The sequence below is a fragment of the Tupaia chinensis genome, unplaced genomic scaffold (assembly GCF_000334495.1).
Source record: "Tupaia chinensis unplaced genomic scaffold, TupChi_1.0 Scaffold000099_1, whole genome shotgun sequence".
NCBI lineage: Eukaryota > Metazoa > Chordata > Mammalia > Scandentia > Tupaiidae > Tupaia > Tupaia belangeri.
In genome coordinates this window covers 6759653-6774870 of record NW_006159563.1, presented here as the reverse complement: position 1 = coordinate 6774870, position 15218 = coordinate 6759653, and the positions used below count along the sequence as shown (strand labels likewise).

General features: G+C 36.0%; 1 protein-coding gene across 1 annotated transcript in view; it reads right to left on the bottom strand.

The window, feature by feature from the left end:
• Positions 1–2099: 2099 nt before the first annotated feature.
• AP3B1 (adaptor related protein complex 3 subunit beta 1) overlaps positions 2100–15218 on the bottom strand; it is a 276448-nt gene continuing 263329 nt past the window's right edge. Inside the window, exons 27-28 of the mRNA XM_006143530.3 lie at positions 14607–14745; positions 2100–2817 (exon numbers count right to left, since the gene is read on the bottom strand). Coding sequence (XP_006143592.1) covers positions 2664–2817; positions 14607–14745 — 293 coding nt within the window. The 3' untranslated portion in view covers positions 2100–2663. The remainder of the gene's footprint in view (positions 2818–14606; positions 14746–15218) is intronic.

Sequence of the window (15218 nt, the reverse complement as noted above, 5' to 3'; positions counted from 1 at the left end):
TTGGTCATTTTTCTGATTTCATTTATATGGAAACATTTTAAATATGTTAAGTTATTTGTATTAAATTGGTTTCAACTGTTAGTTACCACTATAATTGATATACACTATTCTTGGCTCATACTATATTATTGATTTAATGTAGATTTCGAACCTAAAGGCTATCAGAAAATAATAACTTGTTTACAATAAAGTCTTTCTGAAACCTCCTTAGTTTAAAAAAAAAAAAGGAAAAAGACAAAGAAAAACAGTAGCCAGCAGGTGGTGTGGAGGGTAAGGGTAAGGTCCCACAAGGCGACCTGAGAAATTTGAGTCCTGGACCTGGCAGCTTGAAAATCATGACATACGTGTGCAAATGTGCCCCAAATCCTGAGAGGAGATTGGAGAAGGAAGGAATGCAGTATGGCCATTCCTGGTTGGAGGGTGTGAGTTCTCATTTTCCATCTCTCTGGGGAGAGTGCACACATGTCCTATAGCAAAAACCTTAAAAAAAAAAAAAAGGAAGGAAAAAAGAAAAAAAATGGGGAACAAAGAACCTCAACAAATGTGTGACCTATTTCCAATGATGAGAGCCCTAATTTAAGGAAAAGAAAAACCTCTCTGTCACAACATGCACTTTTCAAGGCTGCCTAATGACAGTAATTATAAATGTTTTCCCAGAAAACAGGTATTTGGTCTTTTTGAAAAAAAAAACAAAACAAAACAAAAATTATTTAATTTAAAAAATTTATTATTATTATTTTTTAATTTAACCAAAAAGACAGAGAGAGAAAGTGAGAGAGGGGGAAAGTGAGAAAGCAAGCCACCAGGTCTGGGACTTGAACCATGGTTAGCTATGTGGAAGAGTATAGCGCCTTAACCACTGTGCTACCTGCCAGGCTCCAAATTTAATTAAAAAAAAAAATTGCTATAAGGCATGTGCACTCATCAGGGAGAGACAGAAAGCTAGGGAGAGAGAAAGTGAGAAAGCAAGCCACCAGTTTCAGGACTCAAACCACGACTGGCCATATGGGAGTCCAGAGCCTTAACTTCCATGCCACCTGCTGGCCCTGGTCTTTTTGATTCTGTATAACATTTCAATAAGTTATCAATCTAAAAATCCAAAGTTATAAAGCCCTGAGAAATAGGGTTAGTAATGGAAATGCCAACGGACTGAGGTTACCGAGTAGCTTCTGGGTGTCAGTGTCTACGGCTCCAGTCAGGTGGGCTGCAGGGCCCCACAGTGGTACTTCTCTTCCCTCACAGTCACTGCTCTACTTCAGGAGCAGGAACAGCCCACAACCTTGTTTATACTTCCCAGCTTACAAGCTTAGCAACTGAAGGAATTCTCCCAGTTTGTTTTGTTTTTCTCAATACGAAAATTCCAAGAATGTTTCATTCATTTTTTTTTTAACCCTTTGGATATAGTTCTACAATGTTTTGGTCAATGTACAGTCTCTTCCTTTTTACTTAAAAAAAAATTTGTTATTTATGGGGCTCTACAGAAAGGAAACTAACCTATACTATCCCCAAGTCCTTCATCTTGCATCAGAAAGGTTTATCAAATTTCAAATGGTTTTTAAAAGATATGAAAGTATTAGAAAAGTTTTTTGATTACAGAAAAATCTTCATAAAAGCAGTATCTTACGTAAGTTAGCAAGTAAATGCTCTGGAGAAAGATGCTAATACGTTGATCGTGTAATAATTTAAAATTTTTCTGTAATTTAGTTTCTTCTAGTTGGGCATCAACTTGATGCCCCATCAAAGTTGGGCATCGAGATTTGTAAAGGAGAAATGAGATTCAAGGAATTTATTCGGCAAGTGCAATAGGCCTTATAATCCGATTTCTACTAATGGATCAAGAGTGCATAGAAAGAGTTTTAATTTTACAACAGAAAATTTTTAGTTTTGTTTTTAAACACACCAGTTTTTCCCCCCTTTGGAGTTAGTTACTCTATAATTAGAAATATATATTAGAAAATTATCTAGTTAAAAAGTGATTTTTCTTTCACTAAACCCCATTGCTTTTCTGCATAATACTCAAAATATTTACTTAAGGGTAAAGAAATTTCAGCATATAAACTTCAGTATTATAAGCAGTACCTTAAAAATACAAAGACAAACGCTATTCATGTGCTAGTTTATTCACCATATTACTCAGAGATAATTTTGTGATGAGAGTTGCCAATGCCAGGAAATTCAAAGAACAAAATTTTGCAGTGACCATGTTTTTGCATTTAATTCTACAAAGTATGCTAGTTCATTTTCATATTTCAAGCTGAAATGCTATTTAGATGATTTCTTTGCTAATCATTGTGTACTGCTCAAGGGAAGATGATGTTCAGTAAACTTTAAATATCCGATTCATGCCCATCATTGTTGAAGGAAGAGAAGGAAGACGAGGAGGCCCAAAGAAGTAGCGGGACAGAGAAAACGCCACAAAGATTCAAGAGTTGAGATAACTGACAGTAAAATATATGTTCTTTGGTTAGCAAAGCGAAAAGGGGGAAAGTGTGGCATACATGATAGATACACACTAGCATTCTAAAGCAGGAGACAAGAATGTCAGGAGTGTATTCTTCCCCCACTGCCAGATGGAAGGGCTATTATTATAAATGAAAGGCAGCAGTAGTGGATGCCAGGCACTTTTGTTGTGAGCCAGATCCTGAAGTCCAGATGTAAGCAGGTTACCCCTGGGACAGGACAGGCTTCAGCTCCCGCAGCAGAACAGAACCAATCACAGTCTTCTCAGTGTTTATGATAAGCTGGGCTGTAGAGCCTTCCTTCAGTTCCACTGTGACTAGCATCAATGACCCACTGTGCACAGTTTTAGCTGCAAACCTGGAAGGAAAAAGAAAAAAAAACCAACACAACAACCTTTTATCATGAGAGGAAGAAGAAGGGAGACAGTGTAAATTCAAATAGGTTTAAAATAACTTCTTTTTCTCAAATGAAATAATTTATTGCAGGTTCCCTACCGCCAAACTCAAAGCCAAGCACTCTGAAAAAAATCAATAAACTGCCCAGCCCATGCTTACCACAAGCAGGTAATTTTAGTGCATCTTAAACAAAACAAAACACAGGAAAAGGAAGTCTATTTAATTTATTAGTTTGAACAACATGAGATGCATGTGAATAATGGTCCATTACAAATATTTGGCAGTCATTCATTTATTTATTCATTTGATATTTAACATTTTACCATGCATACAACCATTGAAAATAAGTCACTTTTAACTTCTAAAACATGTTAAGAAAAGGTACCTTTCTCAAAGTGCTTGCCATTTTAATTCCTCATATCTGAAAATGATTATGGGAGATGTTAGATAATTTTGTGTCCATTACAAAATTCTTACTAAGTGTCAATGAATTCACTCACAAAAGAGATAATTTTGTGTCCATTACAAAATTCTTACAAAATGTAAATGAATTCACTCACAAAAATATTCAATCTCTAATGTTAATCATGAAACAAAACCACGTGACGGCCAAGTGGAACCGCACACATCCCTCTTTTTTTTTTTTATCTTAAATGTTTAGAACATTATTGTTGAAGTCTAATGCTCTATTACTAAATTCCAAGACATGAAGAACCTACTAATTACAAGGAATTAAAAGCAAAACTAGCCTTTTAAGCACTGCTATTGACTGCAAAGCCGTTGGAGACACAATGAACTTCTGTCAATCCCACTAATTCATTCTGCGTGCACAGTTGAGCCCCAGAGACCTAAAGGAAGAGGACGGGCCCTCCCAAACCTCCCTTATCCACATGGAGCATGTTCCGCACATGTTGGGGAGGGGGGGGTCCGATTGCAGGGATGAGTGGAGAAAAACAAAGTTGCTGAGCATGAGCTTTTGAAAACACTAACAAGTGTAGAGCAGGTCTGTGACCTGCCGTGACCCCACTTTGCAGGGCCAATCCCCTTTCCCCTTTCTGTATGACACGTGTCTGAATCTGAGCCATCTGCCTCAATTTGCGCAACATCTTCAGCCACAATGGCACCCAGTTAGCCCTGACGACAGCTCACAATACATAAAAATAAAACTGCCGCGTTGACAGCACACTGTGGACGATTCAAGAGCAAACCAACTGGTCAGTGTCTCATGTCTGACAATTAGCATGGGCCTTGCGCAGAGCCCACGGTGTCCTCTGGGATCTGTTTAATTACCATCAACATAAAAGAGGGAGTTTATCAGGAGACACTCAGAAAAACTTCACTCCCGACTTAATTAAAATATTAGCCACTTAAGCAGGAAGCAGATTCCCTTTAAATGAAAGTAATTTCTTTTTTCAGTTTAAAAAAAAATGACATTAAAATCTCATAGTATATTAGATTCATTTTTTTAAAAAACACAACAAGCCATTTTTGGCCTAAACAGAATCATGAAAATCGGCTTTCCAACAATAATTAGAATAAATGCATCGAGAGCAAAACAAATACACTAATTTTACTAAATTGAAATATCAACACTTTAAAGTTGTGTCACAAAATGTTGGCTAATGGGATGTTGACTAAGTATGTAAGAAACGTTTGTGGTAATTTATTTGTATAGTCTTCAAACATGCTAAAAACTTGCAAGGCATCTGATAGAGCAGTTCTCCTACGGGGAGTAGCACTCAGAAGTAAGCAGTTCAGGAACATGAATCATGCCAATGTCCTCAAAGAGGTTTTGGTAAAGCGGTTAACACTCAGACACACCTGCTTTGCAGACACACGCAAGAGATTAGAAACTGGGTACCTCCCTTTCATCTCTGAGATAACACAAAGATCACCAGCCCTAAAACAACTCTTCTTTTCTTCCCCTTCTTACAGCCTTTTGCATTTCTTTTGTTTAAATTTTGAAGTCTCTTTTGCTTTATAGGAGAATGCTGTTCCCATATTTTTGTCAAGCCATGTCACTAAAGGATATGGTGACTGTTTCTGCATCAATTTTATACAACTTTTCCCAGAGAGTTGGACATCACATCTGTAATTCATTCGACAAATATTTCAAGGGAGGTCCCTATTTCAGACAGGGTTATAATTATGTAAACAATAGTTTTATTAGTCTCTTTATTTACTTAGCACTTGTGCCTTGGGACCATAGACAAGGAGATTATGCCTGAATAGGAACACAAAAGCACTGCTGTTTGAATTTCAGGGCCGCTTAGCCTCAAGGCACATTTTCTCTCTTTTCTATTAAAAACTTCAGAGTCAATGTTACAATAATTCAAGCTCAGCAGAGATAAATGTCAATTTTGCTGTCAGTATGTTTACAGAGATTAAACTTAGTGTCTTGTACATGTTTTTGAAATCCTATTACCAAAAAATTCTCGTTCGGTAAAGAATAGGGGCGTAAAAGAAAGGAGGCCTTTGCTTATGCCGCAGAGGAAACAGGCTAGGCAAATCAGCCTAGCAACTGAATCTGTTCACTGATGAAAAGCGCCTGCCTTCTCACTAGGTCTAGTGCTAGTGGGCACAAATGGTGGATGCGTGGCTTTAAAGCAGGAGACAAGATCCGATGTTCTGACGTTCTCATTTCACAGTTCGAAAGGATGTATTTAATTGGAACACAGCAATGACTACAATTGGTTTGTTGTGGTCCATGGACAGCAAAAGCCACCCCCCCCCCATTTATTAATCATTGAATTCCCAAATAAGCTTACCTTTAACATACACTTGAAAGGTAGTTATGGAAACAGCACTAGTTAATAAACAATAGCTAGCTTTTGGATGTAAAGAACATTATGTCCAATGTCTCTTATGAAGACAGCTTGGGTCAAATACTTAAATACTAAACTTAATAGTTGGCATCAGAACCTCTGCACTTAGCCTTAAGCCACAACCTCACCCTGGCACTTTTTTTCCCTCTCTTTTTCCAAAGGCACAAGAAATTTTTGACCACTGTAACTATGAGAGCAGTTGACCTTTCACTGAGTGCTCACCGAGTGTCTGGCCGTGGGCTCTAAGGCTCCACTGCACTGTGTCATCTGACCTTCCCATGTGAGAGGGTACAGAAGCCCACAGAAGTTGAGGAACTTGCTCAGGGTCACACAGCTGGTATGCAGTTGGGCAGGAACTCAATCCTAAGTACTCTGATTCTGTATCACGTACGTTCTCTTAATATATGCACACTTAATATTTATTTTTATCAGCAAACAGATAAATGAAAGCTTTTCCTATTTGTCTAACACACTATATAATCTATTATTGTTCCAAAAACCTTAAGAAGGAAGATTTTCCCTTCAAAATTGTGTTTGTGGGAACCAGCAGTTAGCGTAATGGCTATGTCGCTGGATTCCCACACAGTCGACCGCAGTTCGCGTCCCGGACCTGGTGGCTTAAAACTCATGCCAGTCGCGTGTGCGTGCCCAAGATCCCGAGAGGAGAAGGGATTGCGGCGTGACCATCCGCCCTGGGGGGTGATTTCTCGCTTTCTGTCTCTATGTCTCTCTCTGTCTGTCTGGCGAGTGCACGTGCCCTATAGCGAAAACCTCTCCAAAAAAAAAAAAAAAAAGAATCAAAAAACAAATTGTGTTTGACTATAGTATTCTATAATCAAAAACATCTTCACTTAAATCTTTGCTGCATTTTAAATTTCTACTGTTATTTAAAAACTTTAAACATCCTATACCTCTCACTCCCTCAAAAAAGACACCAGCAATGAAACAAAAAAAGAAAAAGAAAAAAAAAACCTTGTTGAATGGAGCTGTAACATGAGAAGGGACCACTGGGAGACCAATCAACCTCGAAAACCAGTAACACCACAAATGAGAACAAATAAGTAGGATGACAGTTAAAGATGTATTGCCTATGTACGACGGGCACCATGTTATTAAAAGGATTCCGTCTAGGTATTTTTCATAATTTTTTATTTCATTCACCACCAAGCACTCGCTGTTTGCAATCACCCACTGAGCAGGTAAAAAAGCTATTTAGATATATATATTTCATCTTATTAAGTGCCCTTTTGTCTATTGTCTCTAGCAATTACACTTAATCTCTGAAGCCTATACGAATTCGTAAGATTTGAGAAAAAAGACAAAATCGGTTGGTTACAAAAGCTAAGTGAAAAATGTAGTAAGTACTCTTCTTAAAAACTTATTTTGTCTTTGTTATTGTCAGAATTATGAAAACAGGTCAAATAATAACAAATTTGAACAAATATCTAATACACAGATTTATTCCCTTGTGTAAACAACATTTTTTCAGATTTGTGATAAATTGGCTATGGATAAAATGCTCTTTGTGAGAATAAAAAGACTCCTACTTTCAATTGTTCTAACAATTAAAATGTTAACTGTACAACGTGAATTTGAAAATGTTTATCTGTGAGGCTGTATCACTCTCCAGAGTATTCACAAACATACAATTTTTTACACTGAATCATATTTGCTACACTTAATGCAACAGCTCTAAGACATGCTTTTTCTTCTCTTGGATAGTCTTCCTGGTTTCTGATTTTTCTATTCTGAGTTCAATTTTCTTGTGCTTTCTGTTCTGCTGGTTACCAGAAGCTGTGACAATGGCCCACTCAGGCTAAAACTTTTTTTTCCTACTCCGTACATGAAGCCTTCAATTACTGCCTGCTGAAGCAGACAGAATCCTATTAGTAAGAAAGACGATCACAAGATGCAGTGCCCTGCCCTAGCTGTATAAAAATAATTAGTCCAAAGTTGACAAATGTGTAATGAAGTCGCACAATCATTATATGTAAGAAATACTGGTTTGAATAAGCCCCTGAACATCAATACCAAAGCATGGTGATTTGGAGTGTAATCTTCCAAAGGATTTAAAACTGTAAATCCTTATTACCTTGAGTTAATATAGAACATTTTAAACAGGCAGAGAATCGCTAAGTTGTAAAAAATTCTGTTTTGTTGATTACAGAATTGTATTTAAAGTTAAGCCCATTACATGAATTAATAGAAAAAAGATTTACATGTGATTCAAGTTTAGAGAATTTATCTAAAGCAATGCATTTTTCTCTATTATTATTATTTTATATTATCCAACAATGTATTTTCCTCTAACATTCAGATAAGCAGAGCTAAAACCAAAAATAAACTATCATAATTTAGGACCATCTCCTGTTCTAATCTTCAGGGGTGGTATAAAAAAATGATTCCTCACACCATCAGCTCAATGATGCATTCTCTTTCTTTATACAGAAAAGCTAAAAAAGTCTAAGTGTGTGCTTCCTCATAGAACACATACACTATTCCAGTTATTTCTAAGCATTTCTGGTTTGTCTCTTTAGTGGTGGGATGAGATGGGAATTTATAAGAGAAAACTAAATAGTAAAACAAATTATTTATTCTTACCCCATTCTCTTTGATTTCTTACAAAGTTGTCAACCCAGAAAGAAAACCATCAATACCTCTCTTTTGTTTTTACAAGAAAAGAGTTACATATTCCTATTAGTAAAACTGTTGAGTTATAGGATCGTACCTCACAAATGTTGAAATTAAATAAAACTTAAATACCAAATGTTACGGTAAAAATAGCTGTGCAGTTTTGTCACTTCTGAAATACCCAAATGTGCTTTGTGTGTAAAACTTAACTGAGGGCTGCATTTGTTTTTCAATGAACTGCTGTACACAGACCTTGCAGAGTTCAAAGCAGTCAGATAAAGAAGCCGTGCTGCCCTCTAGTGGACAACCGCCAGCTTGAGAAACAACTACTTGGATTACTAAATAGGTTCCACGAATCTCTAGTCTTGGTAAGACTCAAAATTTGTCATAATGTAGAAAAGACCGAAGACCATCTTTGTATTAGCAAACTATTAATACAAAGTTTTGTTGTAGAGCAGACAAAGTAGGTTGATAGTGGTATTGAAGCTTGCAAAATCAGGGCACCAAGATATCAAATGTCATTTGTTCGGCAACTCTGTTTTTCATCATGATTTTCCACACTTACATAGTACTTAAATCTCCTATAGTTACCAGGGGAAAGAAAGTAAAGCAACTAATAAAAATGAAATGGTAGCTCAAGGGTTCAATCAAGGGTAAAGAACGAAAGAAAGGAAGATATTAGAGCCCTCACCAAGAAGTAACCATACCATTTGTGCTTAGAACCCTAGCACTAGCAAAATCTGTCACAAAGGTTCTCAAAATATATTGAGTGAAGGAGTCACACAAAATAGATTTTTTAGGATAGAAGTAATACATGCCAGTATTTCCTTTATTAATCAACACATAGGTATATGATAATAGTGATTAATTAGTAAGTTTAAGGCCTAGACATAAAACAAATTGTTCTTTACCTATATATTTAAACAACAAAGCTTTAGTTTAAACCTAAAACAAACTCTTTATACATGTTGATAAATTAAATGACTGACTGCCAGGTTGCTGGGGATACACTTCCATTCATAGTACTGGACTTTTCTAATAGTTACGGACTTAAATGACAACAGTAAAATAACATTTATTCTACTAAGACTAATTATCCACAAGTTGTATATGTTCAAAACTTGCAAATTTAAAAAGTGCCAGAATAAACAAACTTCAAATCATGAAGTAAGATATATAGAGGGAAAAAAGGACTCTAAGTTCTGAATACAAGCTAATAACCAAAGTTGCTCTAGGGTTTTACTGCATAAGCTGAGAATAAAATAGATTCAGGGCGGAGATAAAATGTTCCATCCTCACGCAGTATCACACTCTCCTCTTATAAGGCCAATCTGCTGTTCATGAAAGGGCAAAATGAGTAGGTAGTGTGATGACTCCTTTTAACAATACTATTGTATACAAACGTCAGAATTCCTGAACAGGGGTTAATATGTAAAATGGTTGAGACTGCTGAAAGATAAACTTTTACTTATAGTTTAAGACTGGTTTATAGATATCCCTGTAATGGTGAATAACAATATTCCACCTTGCTGAAATAGTATTAAAAAGAAAAAGAAAAAACTAAACCTAACATTTCACTTACTGGTATCCTTTGGTTACTCATCTGTAGAAAAAGAAATACATAGATATAAGGAAACATATTTTAAAATGTTTCACATGGTGGGGTCGGCAGGCGGTGTGGTGGTTAAGGGCGCTGGACTCCTACATGGCCAACCATGGTTTGAGTCTTGGACCTGAGGGTTTGCTTTCTCACTCCCCCACCCTACTCTGTCCCTCTCTGGTCAAATTAAAATAAATAAATAAAATAAAGTTAAAATAAAATAATTCTTTTTTTAAAAAAAGATCTCGTTAACTCTTGATACTTCAGGATGGCGTCCAATGAGGACTTTGGAATACCTGTCTTACAACCACTTGGAGTACTAGCCGACATGCAGATTCCTGGGCTCTGTTTCTGATGTAATGAAGCTATGCTTGGGTTGGGGTGGGTTCTAGGAATCTGAGTTTTACATAAACTCCCAGATGTTTCTTTTGCAGAAACAAAATTGACTTTGAAGCTACAGATTTTATTTTCTGCTTTTTGGCTAGTGCGTTATCAGGGAGAAGCAATATAATTGATGCAATATTGCACCTTGGGTTGAATACACACCTCCTTCATTAGCCTTCTGTGTGTTTTCTCAGAGGCTCATGTGAACTTTTTCCTGGACTGGAGGAAGCCAGGGCTCTCCTAGCTAAGTCCTCTAGTCTCCTCCCTTAAACACATTACACCCTGACCCTTTCCTTTTGTAGTCCACTCACATAAGGCTTAATGCTGCCCATTCTCCCATTCCTATATACTTGGTTTATTTATCTGAGTCTTGCAATAACATACTGTTTGGTTTTCTGATTCTATTATTCCTTTAGAAAATCACAACACAATGTAACATAATCTAATAGTAAATATGCTTTCTCAGTTGATCTTTAAAAATGTTATCTGTACAGGAAATGCTCCTGGGTTTTTGAAGTGAATTCTCTACACTTGAATTCTCTGAATGGGAGTCACTTTTTGGTGATGTGCTGGAAACTATTTTCTATTTAGTGTTCAATTAAAATTTCTATTTTATTATATACTATTGCATATTAATGGAAGTTTACTTTTTCTTAAACAATTTTTATGTGAAGTTTCTTTACTTGGTATTTAATGTAAAAGAAGTTCAAATTTTGAAGTATAGTAGGAATCAATTATTCCAAAACCAGGCAATGAGGACTTACTCATTAAATGTTTAGAAAAAAGACAATAATGTTTATTAATAGTTTTTTCTGAAAGAAAAGATCCCTAAAATAGAACATAAAGCTGACCAAATTAACTTGTCACATTAAAATTTTAAATCTTTTGAAATACTAACAGTAAAAGCACTTTTTATACTTGTAAAGATAATCCTAAACTGAGTACCATTAGTAAATATTAAGAGTCCTACTCTTTGGCCCGATGCTTCAGAAACTCAAAAATGCAACTATCAAAGAATAAGGGAATCATTTAAAAATTTCATAGGGATTTCAATTTCATCATTATCAATTAAATAATATTTAAACTTAGATATGGAAACTCATTAGTACTACAGGGTAATATAATATTGAACAGTATAGTTAAAACATTAATAAAAATTTGATAAAATGGTAAGCTGCTAATTTTTGTTATTATAATATAAACAGTAATTGCCACTTCATTTTAAATGAAATTAAGAAAAGCAATGGTACAGATTTTAACAATGGTCTGTTTTTTGTTTTCATTGCTATGAGCATAAAAGAACAGCAGAAGTGTTACATATAGAAAGAAGATAATAATTTGTATCCATTTCTGTACAAAAAGTACATATAACTTTAGGTATATATCAGCTGGAAATTTTCTAACATTAGATCATTATTGCCACCATTCTTTAGCTGTAATGCAAATGTTAAATATTTTCTATTAAGGATGGGCATTGAGAAGTGAGTTAAAACAGTATGGCCTATTCCTAAGTAGACCCAGGCACTTTATTTACTTTTGACTGGAGTAACTTAGGCTTCTCTTCTAGGTTATAGAACCAAATATGAGGACTCTGATGACAGGACCAAAACACAAAAGCATCAAGACACTGAAGGAAGTAGCAGTGCTAAGAAGGTTAACTATGAGTGCAACGTCTGTGATGCAGGGCCACATGTAAATGGCTCTGAGCTGTGTGTCTCCCCTGCATTAGCATGGATAACTGAAAGCTGATTTTAACTTTTTAAAAATCTTGCTACAGGGTGCATGTGCTGGCCAGAGGGATACCAGGTTGGGGACAGGGGTGAGAAAGCACCCAGTGGTACTGCAAACACTGCAATTCCCTCTTTTCTAATCCCCTCTTGGAACCCAGGCCTGCATGCACATGAGCCTGGCTCAAGCCATTGGATCCACAGTTGGCCATGTGAGATCCAGCTGCATCAACTACCATGCCACTGGATAGCCCAAAAGTTCATTCAAATTTTAATTTAAATAATTTGAACAGATTCAATTCCATACCACCAAGACCTGTTACAAACTGCTTTAATAGGAAGTATGCAACTACGTTTAAGTGTCCTTTTCAGTTTCTCTCTCAACTGGACCATAGCTTTCATGTCATCTTACTTTGTGAAGGTAATTTGACTTTTTTTCCCTAAGAAACAAAAATCTGAAAGGATGCCACTGTTTTCAGAAAAGGTAAAAAACAAAAACAAAAACAAAAAAGACAAAACAACCCACATACAAAACTAAACTAGAAGTTGCAACATAACCAATGGCTATCGTAGATATTTTTGTCTGTTTTAAAAGAGCATATTAAAACAAGAATGCAGCATTGGAGCTACCGGAAGTCTCAGTTAAAATTTCTCACTGAAAAAGCCAATAGTTACATGGCTAATGTAGGATACTTTATGTGTTTCAGTAACTTCAATATTTCTGAGGACTATATACAAGTAAAAGAAGTATTTAACACAGAAAAAAATGAAGAAAGAAAAACTTAGAACCAAAAATCCTTATTTTAACTGAAAAGGCTTCAGCTCATTTTTTTCCCTCCTGAACAATATTAATGATAGGTAAGTTGTATTTGCACGCCCTCACGATGACCTCACATCCATTTTCTTACATCCTTAAGAAGGGGCTTGTCATAAACTAACAAATGTAAGCATCAGATCTCTTGAGCACCTTACTTAAGGGTCCTCCTTTCTCTCTAAAACGAAGTATACAGTAAATGTATTTTTTCACTAGCACACATAGTTTCATTCTATTATTATACAGTGAAGCTAGGCAACTCCAAGTAACGGCAGATCAGCTCTTCTGGTGTGAAGTCCAATATTCTTCCATAGATACCACTTAATTTCAACCCCACTTTCTTTCCCGCCATCCATTTCAAAAGATGAAGAACCTAAAAGCCCATCAGGAGAAATTATAACTTGCCTAAGATGACTGAATCCCATAATGGCAGAGCTAGGACTAAAACTGACATCACCTGTAGCATTTTTTTTTTTTTTTTGGAGAGATTTTTGCTATAGGGCATGTGTGCTTGCCAGACAGACAGAGACAGAGAGACAGAAACCGAGAAATCAGCCCCCAGGGGAGGAGGGCCACGCCACAATCCCTTCTCCTCCATTCTCCTCTCGGGATCTTGGACATGCACACACACGTGCCCGGTGTGAGTTTTAAGCCACCGGGTCCGGAACACGAACCACGGTCGACTACGTGGAAGTCCAGCGACATAGCCATTACGCTAACTGCTGGTCCCACCTGTAGCAGTTTTTGAGACCACTTCTGCTCCTCTGTTAATTGGGGGGGGAATACAAAAACACTTTCTTTAAGGTCTAAAACTTCTCTTTGATTTTAAATGTATTTCCTACATAGCTAACAATTATGTAAGAACAAGAAAAATGTAAATGTAATGTGTAGATATGGCAGAAGCATGCCAGGAGATAGTTTGCAATGAATTCCCTTTTGCTAACAGAGGACTAGGCAACAACATGTTTAAGAATAAGAATTTAAATGATTTAAAGACACTTGGGGGACACAGATAAGGTTTATTATCTGTTGACGAGGATGTGTATAATAGTCTCGACTGGGCTGGACAGAGGTGTAAATCATGCTGGGTAAAGTCTCTTCACAATCTAAATGATGTACAGCGATTTAATGTACGAATAATAATAATAATACCTATTTGATAATTTAAAAAATAAAAAATAAAAATAAAGCCATTGGCATTTATAAACATACAAAAGGTCACACATATTAAACACATTTCATGCTGCCTGTTAGGACAAATGACTTGGATTTTATGCATCGGATGCTTGATGGTGAAGATATCCCTGGCTTAAGGAACAGACATTGCATTTAATGCCATGTTGGTTGACTAATAGCTCCTTATTAAATGGAAGCAGCTTTAGGGGACTACTGTCAAAAGGTCTGTACGTGGTACTTAACTCTCCCCTCTTCCAATAAACAAAGCCCAACTCCACTGTTTCAGAAAGTAGTTCCTCGTGGAGATCTACTCAGTCTCGCAAACAGATAAACTCTCAATTACTTCATAAAAGATCTCTTTACAAATTAGCGAATGTGGATATACTCTGTGCATCTTTTTCAAAAGTCCATTCAAGTGTAGTAAGATACAATGAAATATAGAAAAAAGCTTTAAACCAATCAATCAAAAGTCCCATCGGAAAAAAAGGGAGAATATGTGTTTAGGGGTTGTTTTTTCCAAAGAAAACAATGAATTGAAAACTATATAATCGTATGTCCACAATTTAACCCCATAAAGTGTGATGGTGAACCCACCTGTGTATATTATCTTGGCCAGAAGGGACTGCGCCGACATTGGCTACATTAGCGACCTTCTGCAGGATCACAGAGGGAGTGAAGTTCTGTGGTGCAGTAATGACCACGGCAGAAGTTTCATTCATCCCCGTCAGCATTCCTGTAAAAAACAAAGGTAGTTCCCTTTTACTACTTTATCCAAATCACATTTAGACAATTTTAAACTTGCAATTAAAATTTAAAAACTTTTCCCCAAAGAAATACGACTTTAATGTGTAATTTACAACATCATTATCATAAAATTAAAACAAACAGCAGTTGTTTCAAAAGATTTTTTAAAAATCCTTATTGTGTAGGAAAATGTGTAAAAATACAGTCAAAAATCTCATCTTAATAAGTCTAATTTTAAGTACTTTAGGATTAAAAACTTAGAGTCACAAATATGAAATTTTAATTTTCAGTTCTTACTCTATCTGGGCTAGTAAATCATTATACATATAACTATATGTAATTATATATATAATACACACACACACACACTATTTTTCCTATGAACTCAAAAGTCTTTCAATGCCAAATACTGTTAGAAAACAAATCGAAAGTGATTCTGGAATAATTAGCAGCATTATCTAA